General features: G+C 39.4%; 1 protein-coding gene across 1 annotated transcript in view; it reads left to right on the top strand.

Annotated features, from left to right (window-relative positions):
* RAB3C (RAB3C, member RAS oncogene family) overlaps window positions 1-19297 on the top strand; it is a 135808-nt gene that overhangs the window by 103183 nt on the left and 13328 nt on the right. The window contains exon 4 of the mRNA XM_055791471.1: window positions 16870-16994. Coding sequence (XP_055647446.1) covers window positions 16870-16994 — 125 coding nt within the window. The remainder of the gene's footprint in view (window positions 1-16869; window positions 16995-19297) is intronic.

Raw genomic sequence — 19297 nt, 5'->3', positions numbered from 1 at the left:
TCATGTCAAGACTACTTCAAGGTCAAGTATGTGGGCATCTGATGTCTAAATATCACAGACTGTTCTGGAGACCCTTAGGAAGCACTGAAAAAGAGAGGCTTGCAGTTCTCATGGCTTGTGGCAAGCTGAGAAAGGGATGGTTTAGTGTTTGCACCATTTGGTATATCTATGGGAGATCAAGCAGAGCATAGCTCTAACCATTCTGTGACTATGCTAATTGCCAGTCCAAAAATGGAGGCACCTGAACAACCAACCTAATTTAGTAAAACTCAGCACTTGAATTCAAAGCTCAGGACAGTGTGATGCCAAATTTTAGATGTCCTTTCTCTGAAAATCATTGCCATCAACTTTGAAGTGTTACAGCATAAAACACATTGCTAAAAAACCAAACCAAACCAAGATCTGCTAGGATGCTACATGTAGTAATTGTGAGTGGTTTATATAGAAACACTTCAGATTGCAAGTAAAATTACTTCTCTTCCTCTTGTCCTCAGTCTAAGAATTAAAAGTTATGATGTGTTTGCTTTTCCTTTGACCTCTTTAATCAAAGGTATTAGACCTCCTGCCATTTACCGTGAGTCCTCAGGACACACCTGTGTCACCTTACCCACTGATGTGTATTTCCTGTAGCAGTAAGACTCTGTTATGATCACAATTAGAGTGCAGGTGTCCTGCTGATTGGCGACACACACTCAGCAGGGTAGATAACACTGGCTGTTTCACACGAATTCCTTAGCTAAAGACCTGCACACGAGGAATGAGCGTACAGCATGCCTGAAGTGTAACTTTGGAGAAACCTGCTTGTGCCATCTTTCAAGGGTCAGGGTAGAGGGCATTGTCCTCAATTTCCTTCTACAGTGGTGTATATATACATATACACACACACACAGATCCCTTAGCCTTTGTACCTGCATGTAAAAGTATTACGTATTCTTTTTAAAGCCCCGAACAAAGATGAGGGACAGAGACACATAAAGAGATCATTTTTGCATTACCTACTGTTTCCCTGCATGAGGGTTTTATAACATAACTAATTTATTTGATTGCTAGGTATGCTTACAGTGGTTGGCCAGAAAGCTTTGAACTTCACTGAAGTACAAAAAGCAAGCTGTTCATTTAATCAGCACGTTTAATTCATCCTGCTTTGCATGCTGTGCCACACTGTCTTCTTTCCATATAAGGATCCTGTGGTATCTTCCTGCAGCACCCCTGCCTCTCTCCTGAAAGCAGCCAAAGATGGCTTTGTGCATATTGCTTATATATGCTGTAGGCCCAGCTCCCTTTCGGTGTGCAATGTAGCAGCTACCTCCTTCTCATGTATCTCTTCTCTTCAGGTGAGTTGTTTATATTCAAGGGTTGTTTTTTTTTACACTGACTGAGAGCATGCTCTTAATTTATCTTGCTTTTAAATATTTATTTTTGCTCTGTGTGACTAAGTGGGAAGTGAATCAGCAAACTGAGTTTTGCCTATACTAAGGATTTATATAATTTATAGATGTCTTCTGCCTTTAGGCATTTCTTTTTGTTTAATGCTGGCTATTCATCAGATTTCTCTTTAAGCAGCCATTGTTTAGAATCCAATGGTTTTCTAATGCTATGTAAAAATTTTAGAAAAACCTTCAAGGCAAAATTGAGGGGAGGGAGGAAAGACTTTCTAATTTAGCAATTACATTATATTAACAAAAACATAGAATATTTGTTCTGGACTTTAGTAAGATTGGGACTATGTGTTTTTTCTTTCAGACTCGTGCATTCGCACATGATATAAATATGTAACATGCAATCTACAAAAAATCAATAGGACCTTTTGTGTTACTTTCAGTGGTATCTATTTTTTATCTGATTCACCTTCTTATTCTAAATTGTTTAAGGACAGTGTGGTACTTCAGACTCAGGATTATCTGCCACAAATATTAGAAAAGGTACTTGATTATCCCTTAGCATCTGTTTATGCACACCTCATTTTACTTAACTGGATGGGTTTCAGATAACTCATAATTTCTTTCTCAGTCATATCCTCTCCTCCATTCTACGTCCTTCCTCTGCCAGATGTCCAGAGGGTGGAAGTTAAAATGTGTTTATGAAATGCTCTATTCAGCACTGCTGTGACAAATGGGAAAAGAGAATACAGTTTTAAACCTTGTCCAAATTCTCTTCTGTGTGGAAGTCTGAAACTGTCGATGCTCCCCTGCAGGCTATGGGATTGCCATGGGAAGCACTAGGTCCATGGGACAAGCCCTGTTTCTCTGGAAGCTTTCTGCATGTTCCCCAGGGGCTCTGTGGCCCTGGAGAAAGGAAAGCAGTTCAGTCACATTGCGGTTCATCCTGCTTCCTCTCTCAGTCCTCCCACATCTGTGCTTCAGGTCAGCCTTGGATTGCATACATTCCTTTTTATGGACTGTCTGTCTGAGAGGTAGTCATCATTTGTGTCTTTGAATACAAGCCCTGAGGAGAATGAACTGCCTGCTTGAAATTCCTTCTTTTCTGTCTGTTAATAGAGTACCACTGACCTTCTCTTTACCACTTGGTGGGTCCCACTGGCAGTTCCCCAGTCTGCAAGTCCACCATCCACAGCACAAAAGCCTACTTACAGAGGACACCTGGTATCTGTGAGCAGGGCTATCAATAAAGTCCTCCTGCTAGGTAACAGTCTGGAGATGACCTTTTAGCTGTTCTAGGCAAATCTTGCAAAGAAGGATGTATACTCAGGCCGCAGTAAAATTTGGCTCAGACCACAGTAAAATTTGGCAGAGTTAGGAATAAACCACTTGAATTCCTCTTGTGACTCTGACCTGCAGCCCCCATGCCTATAGGGTTACAGGAGCTCAGAGCAGCACACATGAAGTTTCTGAGGTGTAAAGGTTTTATATCCAGCAATTTCTTGCCCTAGTCCCATCAGATGCTGGCAAAGGAATGTATGAGTGAAGCCAGGTTTGCTGTAACTTCCTGTTCAGTTGTGAACAACAGAGACCTCACTTTCAAATGTTGCTATGTGGAATTTAGCTTCAGTGAAATCCTGGAATTTTCCTAGATGAAGGTAACCATGGCGTCTCTTTGTTGTCATACGCGGTTGTTAATACCATCAGTTGTTTCAGACACATCACTCCTCCCTTTCAGCCTTTCTCAGCTCTGCTGCTCAGTGTAGGAACACACACGGTTATCTCCCCGACACACTCACAGTGTAGTGTAGAGCTGTCCTCATAGTCTGCCACAACCTAAGTCCTGTGTAGTGAACAAGCCTTTAGGGGATCAGCCTTTGCTAGAAACGTTTCATAACAAGAAAGCTTCAAGCCTTTAGGGGATCAGCCTTTGCTAGAAACGTTTCATAACAAGAAAGCTTAAGTAAGTTAATTAGTTAAACTATCTCCGGAGTGTTATAACTGCAGAAATCTGTCTCTGGTATAAGTCTGCTTGGATGTTTGCTAGTTATAGCTGTGAAATAGAGGTGTATAGAAACCCTCACCTGACACTGTTACTCTGTAGACAAATCTTGTATTCTTTCAGTGAGTTCTGTAACCCTGGGAGACCTTGACAGCAACCAGAGCTATGGGTGAGACTCCTCAGTATAAATTTAGCTTATACATTGCAGACATCCATATCCAAGCTAAAGGCATGAGGATCCCTTCTAGTCAATGGCAAGAAACAAGACATTTCGCTGTTACTCATCTCATTCTAAAGCAGTTATCTAGAACAGACCAGAAGAATTGCACCCAAAAAGACCTCTGCCAGCCCATCTGTGTCAGAGCTGTGAGGAGCTGTGACTCAGCCTGTCTAGCTCTGCCAAGAGAAATGTCTGAGGGATGTGGTTATATGGGCAAAAGTTTTACTGCTTTATTTTGATGTGCTATAGGACCAGAGTTGGCAGTGCGTGATAGTTTATTACATTCCAGGGCAAAACACAATTTTGTGGATGCAGTTATGTGCACACTGGAAACACTTTCTGGTAAAGTGCAGTCATTTCCTCCACTCTGTGCCTTAGAAAGACCTGCTGTTCAACACATTCATTCACACTTGCTTGCAGTTGTAGGCTTTCGTTTCTGGAACAGCACATAGGAAGCGCTTTATTCTTCTGATATTTCCCATACATCACTTTACTGCTCTGGGGATACAGAATAATTTCACTGATGAACTTTGAATTTTGTGATGCTTGCCCTTATAGCTGTCCATCCAGAGATTATTGTCTACCCAAGCACCAGTGTAATGCACACAGTTATGTCCTCTGAGAGGGGTCTCTACCCACCAAAGTCAGTGAAGAAGTGTCAATAAGATAATATAAACACTTCTTTTTTATTGATGGAGAGAAGCTGTAACCTCAAAAATGTGTTAGCTAACATGGTTTAAACAGTATGCTTATAAAGTTCTTACAGGCAGAGTGAGATGATCTCTAGGAGAGGTTAGGCTGTATCATGTTGAAATGGCATTGTGTTCAGTTTTAAAAAGCATTAAGAGGTTTTAAATCTAATCTCCAAATTTTTTATTAAAAAGTTATATTTATGCCTGCTTATATTGCTGATGGCTTCTACCATACTGAGGATTTCCTTTTAAATCTAGCTGCTGGGGTCAGGGACAAGCACTATACATTTGTTTTAAGAATTGTGAGAACAAAATTCAAATATATAATAGCTAGGGTTTGAGGGGCAGAGGGGCAAATTCATATATATGCATACATATATACACAGTCTTTCAATTTGTGAATCAGGTAGGAGCACTACTGACACTCTCAATGAATATGCAACTCTTCCATTTTCTAAAAACTTTTTTTCTTACCTTATTTTTAATCCTAGAATTATAAAGTCTAATGCCTCTTGTCATCCTCTGTGAGTCAGCAGAAATAAACCTGCACTTTACTTGTTGGCAGGGTGAGTCAGCAAGACAATTCTGCCACCCTGGGCCAGCCAGGATGTAGACAGTAAAGTAGTTTTTACCATTGTCTTTGGCTTCTGGCAGCCCTCACAGAATGAATTTTGATCAGCAGTATCCCAGAAGCAAAGCATCACCAGACTAATTCAAAATTTACCTTCAGGACCTCAAAGAGAAAGAAAAAAAGTGCAGTTATACAACTCATATTTGTCTGATTAACCAGTATCAGTTAACAGTGAGATTAACGCAGTTGCCATTTTGCCAGTCTAGATTCAGCTGTCCTTGAAAAAAGGCGGAAGCTCAAATGTTCAAGATGAAAACTAAGCCCACATGTTTTGACTCAAAATTTCAAACCTCAAATCTCTCATGCTTGCAACTCTACAGCCATATAGGGAAAGTACTTCCAAAGAGACATTGGTCTAAGGACACAGCAGTGGAATCCCATTCTTGTGCCTAAGGTTCAAATATAGCTCTGAATATTTATTTTGCTCTGCTTCCAGAAGATAAGAAAATAAGTAACTTTAAAGACAAAATGCTGATAGGATTTGTAACCAGTTCTAGTATAAAATGTACTATTACAGAAGTAAAATATCCTTGACATTTCAGCATAACAATGCTGTCTGCCTTAAGAAGTAAAATGACTCACATGATAGCCCTGACACATGGCTTGTAAGCTGGATGAATCTGTAACAAGGATAGTTCATGATAATTTATCACAGGTGCCTTCAATGACCTGCTAAGCTCTTCCAGTGATTAAAATTGGGTCTGATTGTTTTAACCCCTTCAATAAAACATGAACACAGAGAACATCATTTGTGTGTATGTAAGACTGAGTTCTTTAGGAAAGAATTTGTGCAAAATACCAAATGAGAAAAAAAACAACAAAACAAAATAAAAAACAACCCAAAATGATCTAACAAGATCAGATGTAAGAGTTGCAATAGCAATAGCAGAATTCATCTAAACTTGAAAAATGAAAGCTAAAACAATAGATGAAATAAAATCCAAACCAGTGAATTCGTGAAGTGAGAGAAACTTGGAAGGCATTCCTGGTGAAACAGGCAGAAAGGGATTAACAACCACAAATACGCAACTAAGTTCATAATGAGATATGACAGCAAAAAGTCAGGGTCAAACCAGACTTTCAGAGAACTGTTTAATGAGAAGTTCCCTAAAACAGGGACATCTTGTTGCCAGAGATTTGTCATGTATATTGCGAACATGAACCTGGGTTTGCTATTTAAAAGAGAAAAAGGAAAATGTAACTCACTCTGTCATCCAGTTAAATTATAGCTACAGAACTATCAATGTTGTTAAAAACAAAAGAATTTGACTTTGCTTGTAAAAACTTTACTCCTTCCAAAATGACATTGCTGTGCAGGTGTTTTTGGGGCTGAAGGTGAGAGGCTTATAGATAACCCCAGAAGTGCAAGACAGGCTCTTTGGCAGAGTAGTGCAATCCAGGGTTATGGGACCATTGCTGGTGCAAAGAAGAGGGAGGTATTAGATACGAGCATATAGTACCAAAAGGATTTGCTGAGCATCAGTATTGCTTACTTAACTATCTTTTCTTAAAAAATAATATCAGAAGCATATCACTATGAAAAAGGAAAACAGCAGATGTGAGGACACATACGTATGTGTCTATATCTGTTTCCCGAGATATGTGTGTGTCTGTATATATATGATTTGGCAAGCAAAAAAAGTATTTTTAAGTGACAAAAAATTGCTTATTTACTTAAAAGGGTAGTATACTCAAACAGATGTTGTAGTTGCTTTAGTAAATTACTTCAGTACTCCCTTATTCCACAGCTACATTTTTTTGAATACAAGAGGTAAGATCAGCTGCAGTGATTAGGGTCATTACTCAGAGTTCCAGCTACAGTCTGTGCAATCAACATAAATTGGTGATAAACAGGATCATTTATTTGGAAGCATCTGGAACATGAAACCATGGGGGTAGTCAAAAGATGAGCAAGTGCAGACTCTGTTTTGCCATTTATTTTATCCATGAATATGATTTTCCTGTAAATACTTTTTTCCATCTCCTTTAAAACCCTAATTTTTGATGATTGTGTGCACTGTGCATGTGTAGTAGTAGCTTTGAAGGATGATATAAATTAATGGTGGGTTGCTCAGTGGGGAGAAAATTAAAATCTACAGCCTTTTATCTGTGTAGCGAGTTGCTAAATCACTTCCCACATTACGACACAGCTTGCAGCATTATACATTACATAAAAACTCTTCATTAACATGTGCTGTTACTGTGTCCCACTGTGAAAAATGTGTTACATTAGTTGATCTGCTCATAAGTAAACCTTGTTATAGGAGAACATTTTGTAGTCATGTGAATAAGAATTAAATACTGAAATATACTTTATATTAGTTTATCATGACACAAAATATGAGGAAGTAGCTTGGAAGATCTCTCTGCCTTTAAAGCCTAAAACAGTATTTGTTGTCTCTTCTCCACTGTCTGTGTAAACATCTGTTCAACTTTTCTAAACAAAAAGCCTGGAAAAGAAGTATGTACTACACATCAGAAAAGGAAAGAAATGCAGTTGGCTTTGACAGGGAATTTGCTTACTTTCATTAATGCTGCACACTTTCAGCCAAAGTACATTTTGCCTAGGAGTAGGTCAGGAGCTTCCACATCAGTACTCTGTCATCTACTTCCATGACAAAAAGGCTTCCAGGGTGTGCAATGTCAGGGTGACATACTCTGTGTCAGGACCTTGCTGTGCCTGAGGCTGTTCTTAGACTTACTGCCAGCTGTTTAAGTGCCAACAGTGGTGTGCTGGCTGTGCAGGTACAAGAACACACCTCACCTGGTGTGCCTTTCTTCTAAAGAATGGCCATCAGAGCTCAGGCACAGGAGGTGCTGGGGAGGAAGTATACCGAATATAGTGCTAATTTAGAGTACAGTCTCCTTTTTTTTTTTTTTTTTTTTTAATGTAGTAAGCGCATAATTATGGTCCTGCTACACTGGTATTGGAAAGTAGTTTCAAGGTGTATTTGACAGCTGGGAGAAAAGCAGGATGCAGAGATTGTGCCAAAGATGCAAAAATTAAGGACATCCAACATGATTAATACAAATTAAGTATGCCCTGTAGCCTTCTAGACCTCCATTGTAACTCCAAGTAAAGGGACATACCTAAGAATTACAGTTTGAACCTGAATGTCTTGCCCACAATATACTTACTTGGCCATATACCATTATCCAGCGGATTTATATTTTAGTGTCAGACAATAATCTTCTGACAACAGACACTTGGTACTCTTAGCTGAAACAACACTGTATAGAAAAGGTTTTGGTTTTTTTCAAAGCTAATTCATGGACTATTAAGAAAATTATTTGTGTATTACATTAAAAATGGAATGTAATTCAATAAAATACTCAGCAGAGGTTTCTGGATAGGAAGGCTCTTCTGTGTACAAGGTAAGAACAGATAGAAATGGTTGATTAGAAAGAAAGAAAAGTCTGATTGATGAATCTCTCTGATGCCTCCCTCCCATCTTAGGTACCACACAGAATTATGTAGTTATCAATGCCGTGTCAGTTCTTACTCCATTGTGTTAGATGCAGGCCCAGAGTGGACATTATTGAGCAAGCATATACTTCCATATTACAAATATAGTAATGGATTGTCACTGAAATACTTACATAAGAATAAATGTCATCAACACACAGAGAATATTAGCTCTTACATCTTCAGCTGTTCTCTGCTTTGCCTTCTTTTTTTTATTAACTAAACTTTTTGCAAAACAATATGTCATATTTCCTTGCATAATGTTATAAAAATGTATATATTAAAAATTAGTTCAATTCTGCCTCCAAAAGAACTGGATTCCCTTTGATTATCTTTATAACCTACCAAAACTGAAATGTAGCACGTGGTTTTCCACAATGAAGTTATGGCCTCAGAAATTTGTAGTGGGGTCCTCTGTTAGGATAGCTTTTGTGGTTTGTTCACTGGAAAAGCTAGATTTATTTTCCTTAAAATAGATGCAATTCCTAGCAGACCAATGGAAACCTGTGGTGCTCTTGATAATGTGCATTTTGACTAGCCTTCTGGCTGAAAATGAACCAGAAATTTGTTAGTGTCAGACCTGTCATGCAGCTTCTGCATCATCAATTTATCTTCCTCTAAGGGAAGGTTAAATGTGTAGCCTTTCATTGCATGGTTGCATTCCTTGGCTCTGCACAAGGAAGATAAAGCCTGTCAGAAGGAAGAGGTGAGTCACTGGTATTCTTCTGTTTTCTTCAATATCAGCTTATTTCACAATCGTAAAGTATTTTTCAATTACTTTGCCTTTCAATCCAAATCAAAAACATCATTTTGTATAAACAATACTTGACACATCAAATATAGCCAGTCCTGGCTGATATTTGTATATTCTGGTCTTCTGCAAGAGTAAAGCAGTTGGTATATCCCAATTTCGCTATTACATCCACTTCTTTACATCCAGACCCTTTTCTGTGGCTGCTTTGTGAAACTGAGGATTGAAGTTTATTTTGTTCATTGTTTCCCTTTCTTTGCCTCCCTCCACCCATGTTCATTACTCCTGTGTTGCTAGAACATCTTAGCCTATTCTCTATTCTGTTAATAAGCACTTGCAGTCAGCAGGTACCGCCACTGAAAATAAGCACTGCAAATTCAGTGTATGTCATCTGTTCTAAATAGAAGTGGAAATGCTAGGGGATCCACTAGATTTAAGTCCTCAATGAGAAGGACCAAGGTGCAATTTCCCCATTCCTGTCACAGGTTCATCTACGTCAGTTTCTATTTTGATAATTATTTCCTTTATTGGTTACTTTTCTTGGTTTTTCGCTAATTCTTTAATAATTATAAAGGGCTTAATGAATGCAAAACGTAAAAGCATTTGTATTAGCCATAATCATTGAGCTTTTATGGCCCTCAGCTGGAGCATGCCAGAATGATGAAATGAGTAGCAATAGTTAGAGTTTAAAAGCTGCAGATATCCAGATCATCCTCATCAGTAAGGGAGGAAAGATCCCAAGCTATTTCTTAAAGCTAGTTCTGTTTCTTGGGGCTGTGTGTGCTCCCAGCTGCTCATCAGTTCAACTGGAATCTGGCAAATGTTAGGATCTTCTTTTAATTTTTACTGATTTTATTACTAATTATTTCTAGTATAATCCTAAACTGCCAGTAACCATGGCCACAAGAAGTCTAGAATTCAAGTACTCCAGGACTCTTCTGCCTTGGTTTTGCTCAGAGTGCTTTGAGTTTTTAACCTTGGCACCGTTTTCAAAGTCCCAATCAGAAAGTTGTGTTGGGGTTTTGGTTCATACATTTATAAATTTTGGATGGCTTCTCTCCCACTAACAGTGGATTATTTACTGGGGAACAGATGGAAAGCCTGAGGCTGCCTCTGTCCCTGCCCTTCCTGCAGCAGGGTCTGAGCGCCAAGCCCAGAGCAGCTGGTACAAAGCCACCTTCCAAATGGCCATCAAAACTGAGCATTGTCATCATATAATGTGCTGTATACAATAAGCCTGTGTAGGCCCTATCTCCACCATATCCCCAAGAGGAGTGGGATAGAAAGAGGAGATTGGAAAACTCCAAGATGCAGGAGCACTCCTAAGGCACATAACGTATCAGGATTACTGGGAATAATAAGGGTTTAGGAGACATAAAGGAGGGCATGGGGAAAGGAATGGAGCATATAGCATACACTGAAGTAAAGACACTTGGTGTTTTGAGGGAGACTTCAGACCCACAGCATGGAAAAGATGGCTTGAACAGGGAGAGTGCCAGAGCTCTTCACAGACAAGGAGGGTGGGAAAGTGCTCCTGACACGATCCTATCCTCTGAAAAGATGGGAATGGCAGAGCTTCCCCTTACCATCCCTGCCTGTGTCAGGGGTTGGAGAGGGCTATGCCATACCTTCTGACATCATAGGATGGGGACTGTAGGAAGAGGGAAAGACACCCCCCATGGCCTTAATTACAGAAGGAAAAGTATATCTTCTGAAAATGCTGGAAAGCAAGCCTTCCTGGTCAGATGTTGCCAAGCATTTGGCGCTATCACTTGCAAGTAAAGGGAGGAAGTTCAGCTGAGGACACTGAAAGCTTTTGAACACACCTCCAAACTCATAGCTGCTTCTCTGACACTCCCTCTCATCAAATACTTTAAAAAAAACTGATAAAATTTTAGAATGGATAATTCAGTTGCCACCTCAGATCCCAGCACTCCACTGCAACCCCTGATAGTTCAGCTAACGGGCTTTGGAGGCACCATGCTTTAGATGGAGATGAGAGAATTTTAAGGATCCATCAGTGAACTCAATATAACAGTAACTTCAAAAAATGAAACAGTTTTGGTAGAGGTTTTGTTACTTTGGTTTAGGGCTGGGGTTTATTTATTTTCCTTGTAAGATGATGCACTCCAGTTATTTGTGTACTCCTTTCTAAAACCAGAACATCAGAAGTACAGCATGTTCCCCGAACTTGCTGGAATAAATATTACACACGGTCCCCTCTGGAGCATTCTCATTAGGGTGCCTCTCTGCTGTCAGTGCACGTGGCTTACTACATAATTCATCTAAAAAGCCCATAGAAACCAGCCCCTCTAGGCATGGCAGGCATACTTGGAGAGCTCTACATCCAAACAGTGGTCCATAGATTGCAACTGTCTCTAAAAATTCATATTCCTGACATATTTACTGTATAATTATATATTTATTGAATATATTTGTTTGCTATCCTTTCTGTCTGTAGGTGACAATACACTAGAGACTATTCCAGGTTAGATTAATGTTTGTTCTGGACATGTATGAGTTAGTAAAACCGGATTCTCTGGAGTTGCAGTCAGAGTGACCTTAAAGTATACCAGTCAGTGGGTGCAACCTGAGATGTGTCTAGTACAATAAGTGGCAGGTTTGGCTTCTGCAGTAGTTTCTCCAGGGTACAATGCAGTGTTACCCAGGCATAGCTTAGCTAAGTCTGAACTCTTCAGGGAAAACACATCATGCTGGATCTGATGGCTCAAGAGAGGCAAGGCTGCTGTGGCTTCATGTCCCAGGTCCAACCAGTAGTGAGGCTAAAAATGTAGCCCCCACAGGCACGTGCACACAGTATTCACATGTACAACACCTATATAATATATACTTGGCCAGGCACACAGATCACAGACAGACACACACAGCGCTCCCACAAACAGAAAAAGCACCAACAGACACATCCTGCTCCCCTGCCTGACAGAGCAACATGGAAGTCCACTACTGAGAATATATATTTCTGCAGATATGTGTACAGCATGGATCCCTCCATCCACTGGGCTTATACACTTAGTCTTCCCAGTATCTGCCCTTGGATCCCAGTGTCCCCAGTTGCTGGCATCTGGATGTACAAGTCTCCAGTGTTGACCCGTGGTGATGGGTTTCATGGCTGGACAGTGGGGCTGAGGCTTTCCTGGGACAGCCCTAGGAGGGGCCTGGATTTGATGTCCCTTTTTTAGAGTCCCTAATCTGGATTGTCACCTGCCTTTGCACCACTGTGCTCCTCTGGACTTATGGACATGCGCCTTTGACAGTCTGATGGCTCCCGCAATACGCCTGGAAACAGCCAGGGCCAGGATATTATTTGGGTTCTGCCACCTGCCATCATCTCTGCTCCTGCACATCTGGATGTGCAGATAAGCTTTTATCACATAATTTAATGTGAACAAGCTGGTTTCCAGAACAGTAACATCACAGCAGTGCTCCCGTATTGCTTTGTGCTGGCTACCTTGCCTACCACCATCTCAGCTACCTCAGCCAGCTGGGGCTGCATGTTTTTGCGCCCCACTCCATCATGTTGTGCAATACTCCCTGTAAGCTGCCCACACAAGCGCACACAGACACCCCACCGTTCCTCACAATTGCTGGACAATTATTTGAAGTTCTTGCATTTTCAGAGGCAAACGGTCACACCTGCACACTCCTGATTTTTTCAAAGTTTTGTTCTTTCATGGTTGTTTTCAGTCCCAGACAGTCCTTCAATTGCTGGAACCAAGTTCTTTATTAAACTGATTCTTTTACAGACCTCAAACAGAATCTTATCTGAGAACTGAGGTAGCCCTTGAAGTTTGTACCTGATTTTTTCCCAAAAGATAATGTGCTGCAACATAGACCTTTTACCTACTGCTGCTTCTCTGTCATGAAGGTGCATTTCACCATGCTTGGTTATAACCAGAACTGACATTTAATTTTCTTGGCAGACTTGGAGCAGGGTAGTGCATGATACTACTGTCTTTGGTCTTTATAACAGTGTGTTCACCATTTTAAGCATTGTAGTATTTGCTTTGGAACTTATGTGCTCATGAGAGGTGAGGTAACAGTGGACAGCTTTGCCTGGGTAACACTGGTTTTAGAAGTGGCAGCAATACAAAATCTTGTTACATTCTATTGAACTAAAACCCCAATGTTTTCAGAAGAATATTTTGTGGACTAACAACTATTACAAGGCATTTCCAAGGAGCAGAACTAAATAGCTCAGTAACACTGAAGCAGGGTCCATACAGACATCTGCCACTGTGAACTGTTTAACTTTGCCTTTTGTTTCAAAGTAGGGGGGGGTTGTGTTCAAAACACAACTGTGTTCAAAATGAACTACTTTGTTCAAAATGAAATGAAAACACAAAACTCTTTTGAACATATTTTTCACATAGTATTTTGTTCCATGTAACAAAGGTTAAAAGCCTTCATATTATCTTTAACAGTCTTCTGTCATAATAGTCCAAAACACTTTTGGAGATTTACTGATGTAACTTTGTACTTTGAACCAGTAGTGGAAAATAAAGCACTGTTTCAAGATGAGCATTGCTTTAGTTAGTGTTCAGCAAGTGATCTTTTCTGACAAGGAGTATGGCAGAATGGCAGTACAGAGAGAACAAGTCTTCTGTTGATCACTGAAAGTAATGGATTGTGGAACTCCTGCATTAATCTGCCCTTCTAGTGTCTGTATATTATAAAAATTCAAGCATGTTGCAGATTGCCGGCCTACCATACAACTAGAATATGAAAGATTTACAGGGTAAATTACTATTGACATATACCATGTCACTGAGCCTGAACAAGAATTGCTGCATTCAGCTTACTGAAAACATCAGCTCTGCCTTTTCATGTCTTCAGTCTTCCTGAGGCTAAAGTTCTTTACAAGGACAATTATTCATGTTTTGGATTAATCAGAAACCTTAGTCATTTGAAAGGTTGTGTATGCAAGGAACAGCAAAATCTCTTTTTTAAATGACCTGTGAGTTGGTTTTTGAGGTGAATTCTGGGAATCAAAATCTATAGAAGCCATTGGTGTAAATGTATGTCTAAAAGAAAACATTATAGTGATAAGCATACTATATTCTTTGAATCCAAGTCCCTGCTGAGTTGAGATTGATATTTTTGGATATCAATATTTGGATATCAAAATATTTGGATATCAAAATATTGATATTTTGGGGGATACATTTGACTAAATTTCACAGAGTCAGTTGTATGTTTTGCACTACAGAGTCTTTTGCAAAACATAAGCCTTTGCAGTCATTATCAAGGACAAAAACTCTTCTCTTGTTGCTTAAAAAATTCTTCATAACTAGAATATGAGACATAAGCAAACCAGATAAAAAGTCCAAGAACAAAATAAGTCACTTTGCTAATGAGAACCATTTGAATACTCAAATCTGTAGTTCATAGAATAACAAATCACATCTGGCTGCAGTAAAATGAAGGGAGTTATGTTCATAAGCAAAGAAACTGATGTAAAGCTCTGGAGCGAAAGTTTGCAAAACAAGACTGAATGAATTCCCTTTACACTGATGTGACAGTATTTCGCCAGGTTGTATTTCTTCATTCATCAATTTCTTATATTTCATCTTTGCAGAATAAGCAAGTGATTCCTTCTATAAAGCTTAAAATTTTAACTGTATATTTTGCTTTTGAAACTTCTTCAATTTCCTGCTGATATAAGGGGAACAAATTGATTCCCCAAGTCATAACTACTCAAAGCTGAGTTCGAGTCCTTAATGGACTAACAACCTCTGACATTTGAGCTACTAATATTTGCAAAGTTGCTATGGTGACAAATATAATTCTGGTTAAAAAAAAAACCTCTATTTTGCTTAGCCACAAATTCCAGAACTCAGCATGGTTCCAGAAGAACATTTCTGCCAAAATGAATGCATGGAGCCCTTTTTTCTGAGCAATTGTATCTTTAGTAAAACGTAAGCGTACAGGGAAATCTAACTTCTGCTTTGGTCCCAATACCTTAGGATCACCTACTCAAATTTCTGTAAAACATTTAAAATAGCAGTGTCTGTTTCTTGAAGGAAAGATCAGGGCAGATCCAAGGGAACAATCTGTAGAACAAAATGCCTGGGTCTTGCTTCAGCTTCTATTTGGTCATTCTGATGAAATAAAACAACCCTAAAGGCAGTGTGGTCCTTCCTCTTAAATTCCTCTGCCCAGCACTGCAAACCCATCACACACGGCTTAAAGGTGCTTTGGCTCAAGCACAGGGGTCTGGGCCTGTGGGTAATGGCATTGGACCTAGGGTTACAAAGATAACTGCAGCAGTTTTCCCCCATGGCCATCCCTCTGGTCTTGCAAGACAGCTTTGGAGATTTGATCCATTTTCTGTCTTTCAGTAGAAATGGTTGTAGAGACCACATAATGATCTTTTTTGTGCATGCAATATTTTGTAGATAGGGATCTGTATATGTAGAGACAGGGAGACAGCTGTTTTATGGGAAGGGGTCACTAGTGACCCTGGCATCCACACAGACCAGCTTCCAAAACACTTGGGTGACAGATTTTTGAAGATATTTCATCTTCTCACAGAGACCTACGGCCCTGATAGACAACAAGATTCTCTTCCACGGTGCCCTCTCCAAAATGTGTAGTTAAGCAGGTTAGTTGCTATTTCAGTGCACTTTCCCTAGGCAGCCTGTATTGTCCAAGGAGAGAGAGAGATGCTCTATCTCCCTTGATCATATGGGCACAGGTGAGATATTAAGATCCTACCAAGCCCATGACTCAGAGCCCAAAGCCAGACATAGCCACAAGTCCAAAGCAAAGGGTGAGTGCTTACGGTAAGCTTGCTGCACCCTGCATTACCTTCAAGGGCAGATGCTGCTCTCAGTTAGAAGGTGGTAGCCAGCAGGATCGTTCCTGGCAGAGTCTGGACCCATGACATGGAGCTTTCCTTCCTACAGAGCAGGTCTGAGTACCCGCAGAATGGCAGCAGTCAGCAACTGAGAGGTGATATGAGTCTGCTCCTAAGTTGCCTATTAGCTGCATCCTTTTCAAATTGCAGAAGACAGCTTTGTAAAGTAAGCTGTTTCACCACCAGCATTCAAGGTCTCATGGCGTTTCAAGGCCTCAGATACTCCAGCTATAGCCATGCTTAGGGCTTGTACAATTTAAATGGAATGCAAATCAAAGCTCAAACTCAGTCCCTGACCACGGCTTAATGGACAATGCAAACATTGCTGTCGTCTTGGTAGGTCAAAGGACCTATAGTGGAACATGCTGAAGAGAAAAAAAAAAAAAAGCAAAGAAGAATGGCTTTGAAGTTTTGCTGATAAATTTAGATCTTGATTTTAAAAAGTGAAAAATAAGAAACAAATAAGCTGTTGATTTTATTTCAAAGCTCTGGGTTTAGATGATAAGGTTTGCTTTTAAAAGTGAAAATATTTTTTTTAATTGTGGGAGAGTGTCACCCCTTCTTTCTAAAAATACAGGAAAAAATGTTGATGGCAGGAGAAAATATTGAAAGACTGTCTTAACAAGCAAAAGTAAAATCTGCATTGACATTAATTCTGTAATAATAATTCCTGACAGATACTCCTTAGTTTATTTGAAATCCAAAATTCAACAGAATCATGTTACTCTGGATGTCATAATCACTATTATCTTTTTTGTCTTGTTACAGTTCTGTTTGAAATTGATATAAGGGGAATTTGCTTTGCTTTGACTTCTCTCTCTCTCTCTCTCTCTCTCTCTCTCTTTTTTAAGGTCAACCCAAATTAAAACATACTCTTGGGATAATGCCCAGGTTATTTTGGTCGGTAACAAATGTGACATGGAGGATGAACGAGTAATCTTCACCGAGAGAGGCAAACATTTAGCAGAGCAACTTGGTAAGAAAAGAAATTACAAAAGCTTTATGATTGCTTGTGAGAATGCACAAAGTAATGTCATTAATTCCTACAGTACTTGTAATGAAGTGTTCATTATACATTCACTGGAAAGGAATAGTCGTATACCACCTCCCATTTCTTTCTGAAGGCTGAGGTATGAACTGTCCTTGTTGATATCACTAATATTGTAGCATCATTAGGATATGTGTCCAGGGATGACCTTATGCAAAGCTGTAATATGTCTGTCATCTAAAAGTGTCCACAAGACTAGGGCTGGCCTGCCTCAGAGGCTGGCTTAGACTAAAGACATAGCTGAATAAATGTTCCTTATGCTGCTTCTTAGATAGGAATTACATTAAGGCCTTTGTGATAAGTAGCAAGATTTGGTGTGTGTCTGCACATATATATTAGGTTTAGATCGTTACAGCTATAGGCAGATACATCCTAGCCAGGGAAAAATAAGAAAAAAAGAAACCCACAAGCAAACCAACAAGAAAAAGGAGAGAAGAGACTGAAGAAACAGCTTGTCCCAAATGTGAACTAGACTGTTCTGCAAGTTGAGAACATTTGGATTATGATTGCCAGTACCAATAATCCAAAACAGAAAGACACCAATATCCAACTGCTGGCAGTTCACCTACTACATGTTTACATAGGTGTAAATAACATGAACCTCTGTTTGATAAAGTCTCCCTCTAGGAGGCAACTGTTATCCACACAGAAAATTACAGAGCTGTGAACATCTCTGTTCTTTCTGTTTCTGCCCAGAAGTGATATCCTTTCATACTATGACATGTTTTTCAGATGACACTGGCCAAACTGTAATGGAAAATCTCCAGAGCATCACCATAATGCTACTACCTGGCCCATTTTTCTCTTTAAAATTTGCTGATCTCTGGAGACCATGCTCAGCAGCTGTGCAAGTCAAGCCCTAGCATCACTGGAGGCTGATTTCTGTGCTGTACTGGGCATGGGTTTGTTACTCTTTTTAATACTGACTGTGGTAAAGGTTCAGTCTGGGAACATGTGTGTAACTAAGATCACCTTGTCACTATTCCTATATAGGTGTTTAGGGGAAAGGCTGTTGTAAGAGTAACTGCACGGGAAACAGAGAGGTGGTGGCATTTCACCGTATACCACCAGTGCTGGATCTAATCCCATGCTGGTTCTTAATTTAAATATATTCTATATTATATATAGATGACCTTATTTTTTAAAAATTATTTTTCTAGTTGTACAATTGCTTGTCCTGGTAAATAATTTCATCAGAATATCTTCATATCACATCTGTCTAAATAAACATTGTGTATGTGTAAAAGCACATCTCAAAAGTATACATTAAAAATTACCATAAATAAGTCCTTGAAAGGTGACAAAAAATATTTAACAGTAGGTTATTTCTGGAAAAATTACCAAGACCTGTGAAGACCAGAGTTTCTAAAACTGTTTGCAACAAACCCAAACTGGCTACCATTGCACCTGCTTTAACAGAGGGTATTTTTCTTTGCAGAAGTACCTGTCATATTACCATATTTCTATAATCTGTTCTTCCCTCAGTAAGCATTTCTAATATTTATTCATTTTACTAGGAGCTAGGGAAGTGTATTCCAAGAAGAATGAAATCCAAAAAATGTAACTGTACCCCAAATTTAGACCAGTCACTAAAATGCCTGGCAATAAACATAAATTTGAAATGTAGATTTTGAAAATTATTTTCTTTTTTAAATTCCATAACTAATCTTAATTTCTCTTCCTCAAACTGTTTTTCTTTAGAATGATTAATGCAGTAAGTTGACAAGAAATCCCCAAGGTCATGAATTTAGCAAGACGAGAAGAAACTCTGCATGTTGTACAGTTAAGAATTCTCAGCTGTAATAACCAATGCTTGCAAAAAAAAGAGTAATGAGATAGATATCAAAACTCATCTTTCAGGCTTTAAAGCAAACTCTAGCTCCTGGGACTTAGAATTCAGTTTTTATGGAAGTAGATTATCCTCTCTTTCCATCTTTATCTACTCTGGGGTTTTCCTTTCTCAGATATACGTCCTGTGGCTACCTCAAGGGCAGATTATTGTATTGGATAAATTGTGGCTCTGATCCAGTATGATGTTTACTGTACTCAGACTGCATACACAAGTGTTTATATGTTTCCTGTACAGTTGCAATAATTTCTTAAATCTGCTCAGAGATTGTGGGAGGTGCTGTCAGGAAAAGCAAGAATGTGAGTTTTCCTGAACTGTAGTCAGTGCTCTGGCCATGCTGGACGGTATGAAAGGCATGTGTTGTGCCAGACACTTGGGACTG

Source organism: Falco peregrinus, chromosome Z, assembly GCF_023634155.1.
Source record: "Falco peregrinus isolate bFalPer1 chromosome Z, bFalPer1.pri, whole genome shotgun sequence".
NCBI classification, from domain to species: Eukaryota; Metazoa; Chordata; class Aves; order Falconiformes; family Falconidae; genus Falco; species Falco peregrinus.
Note: the sequence above shows the minus strand (reverse complement) of the source record. Positions and strands in the feature narration are given on the sequence as shown.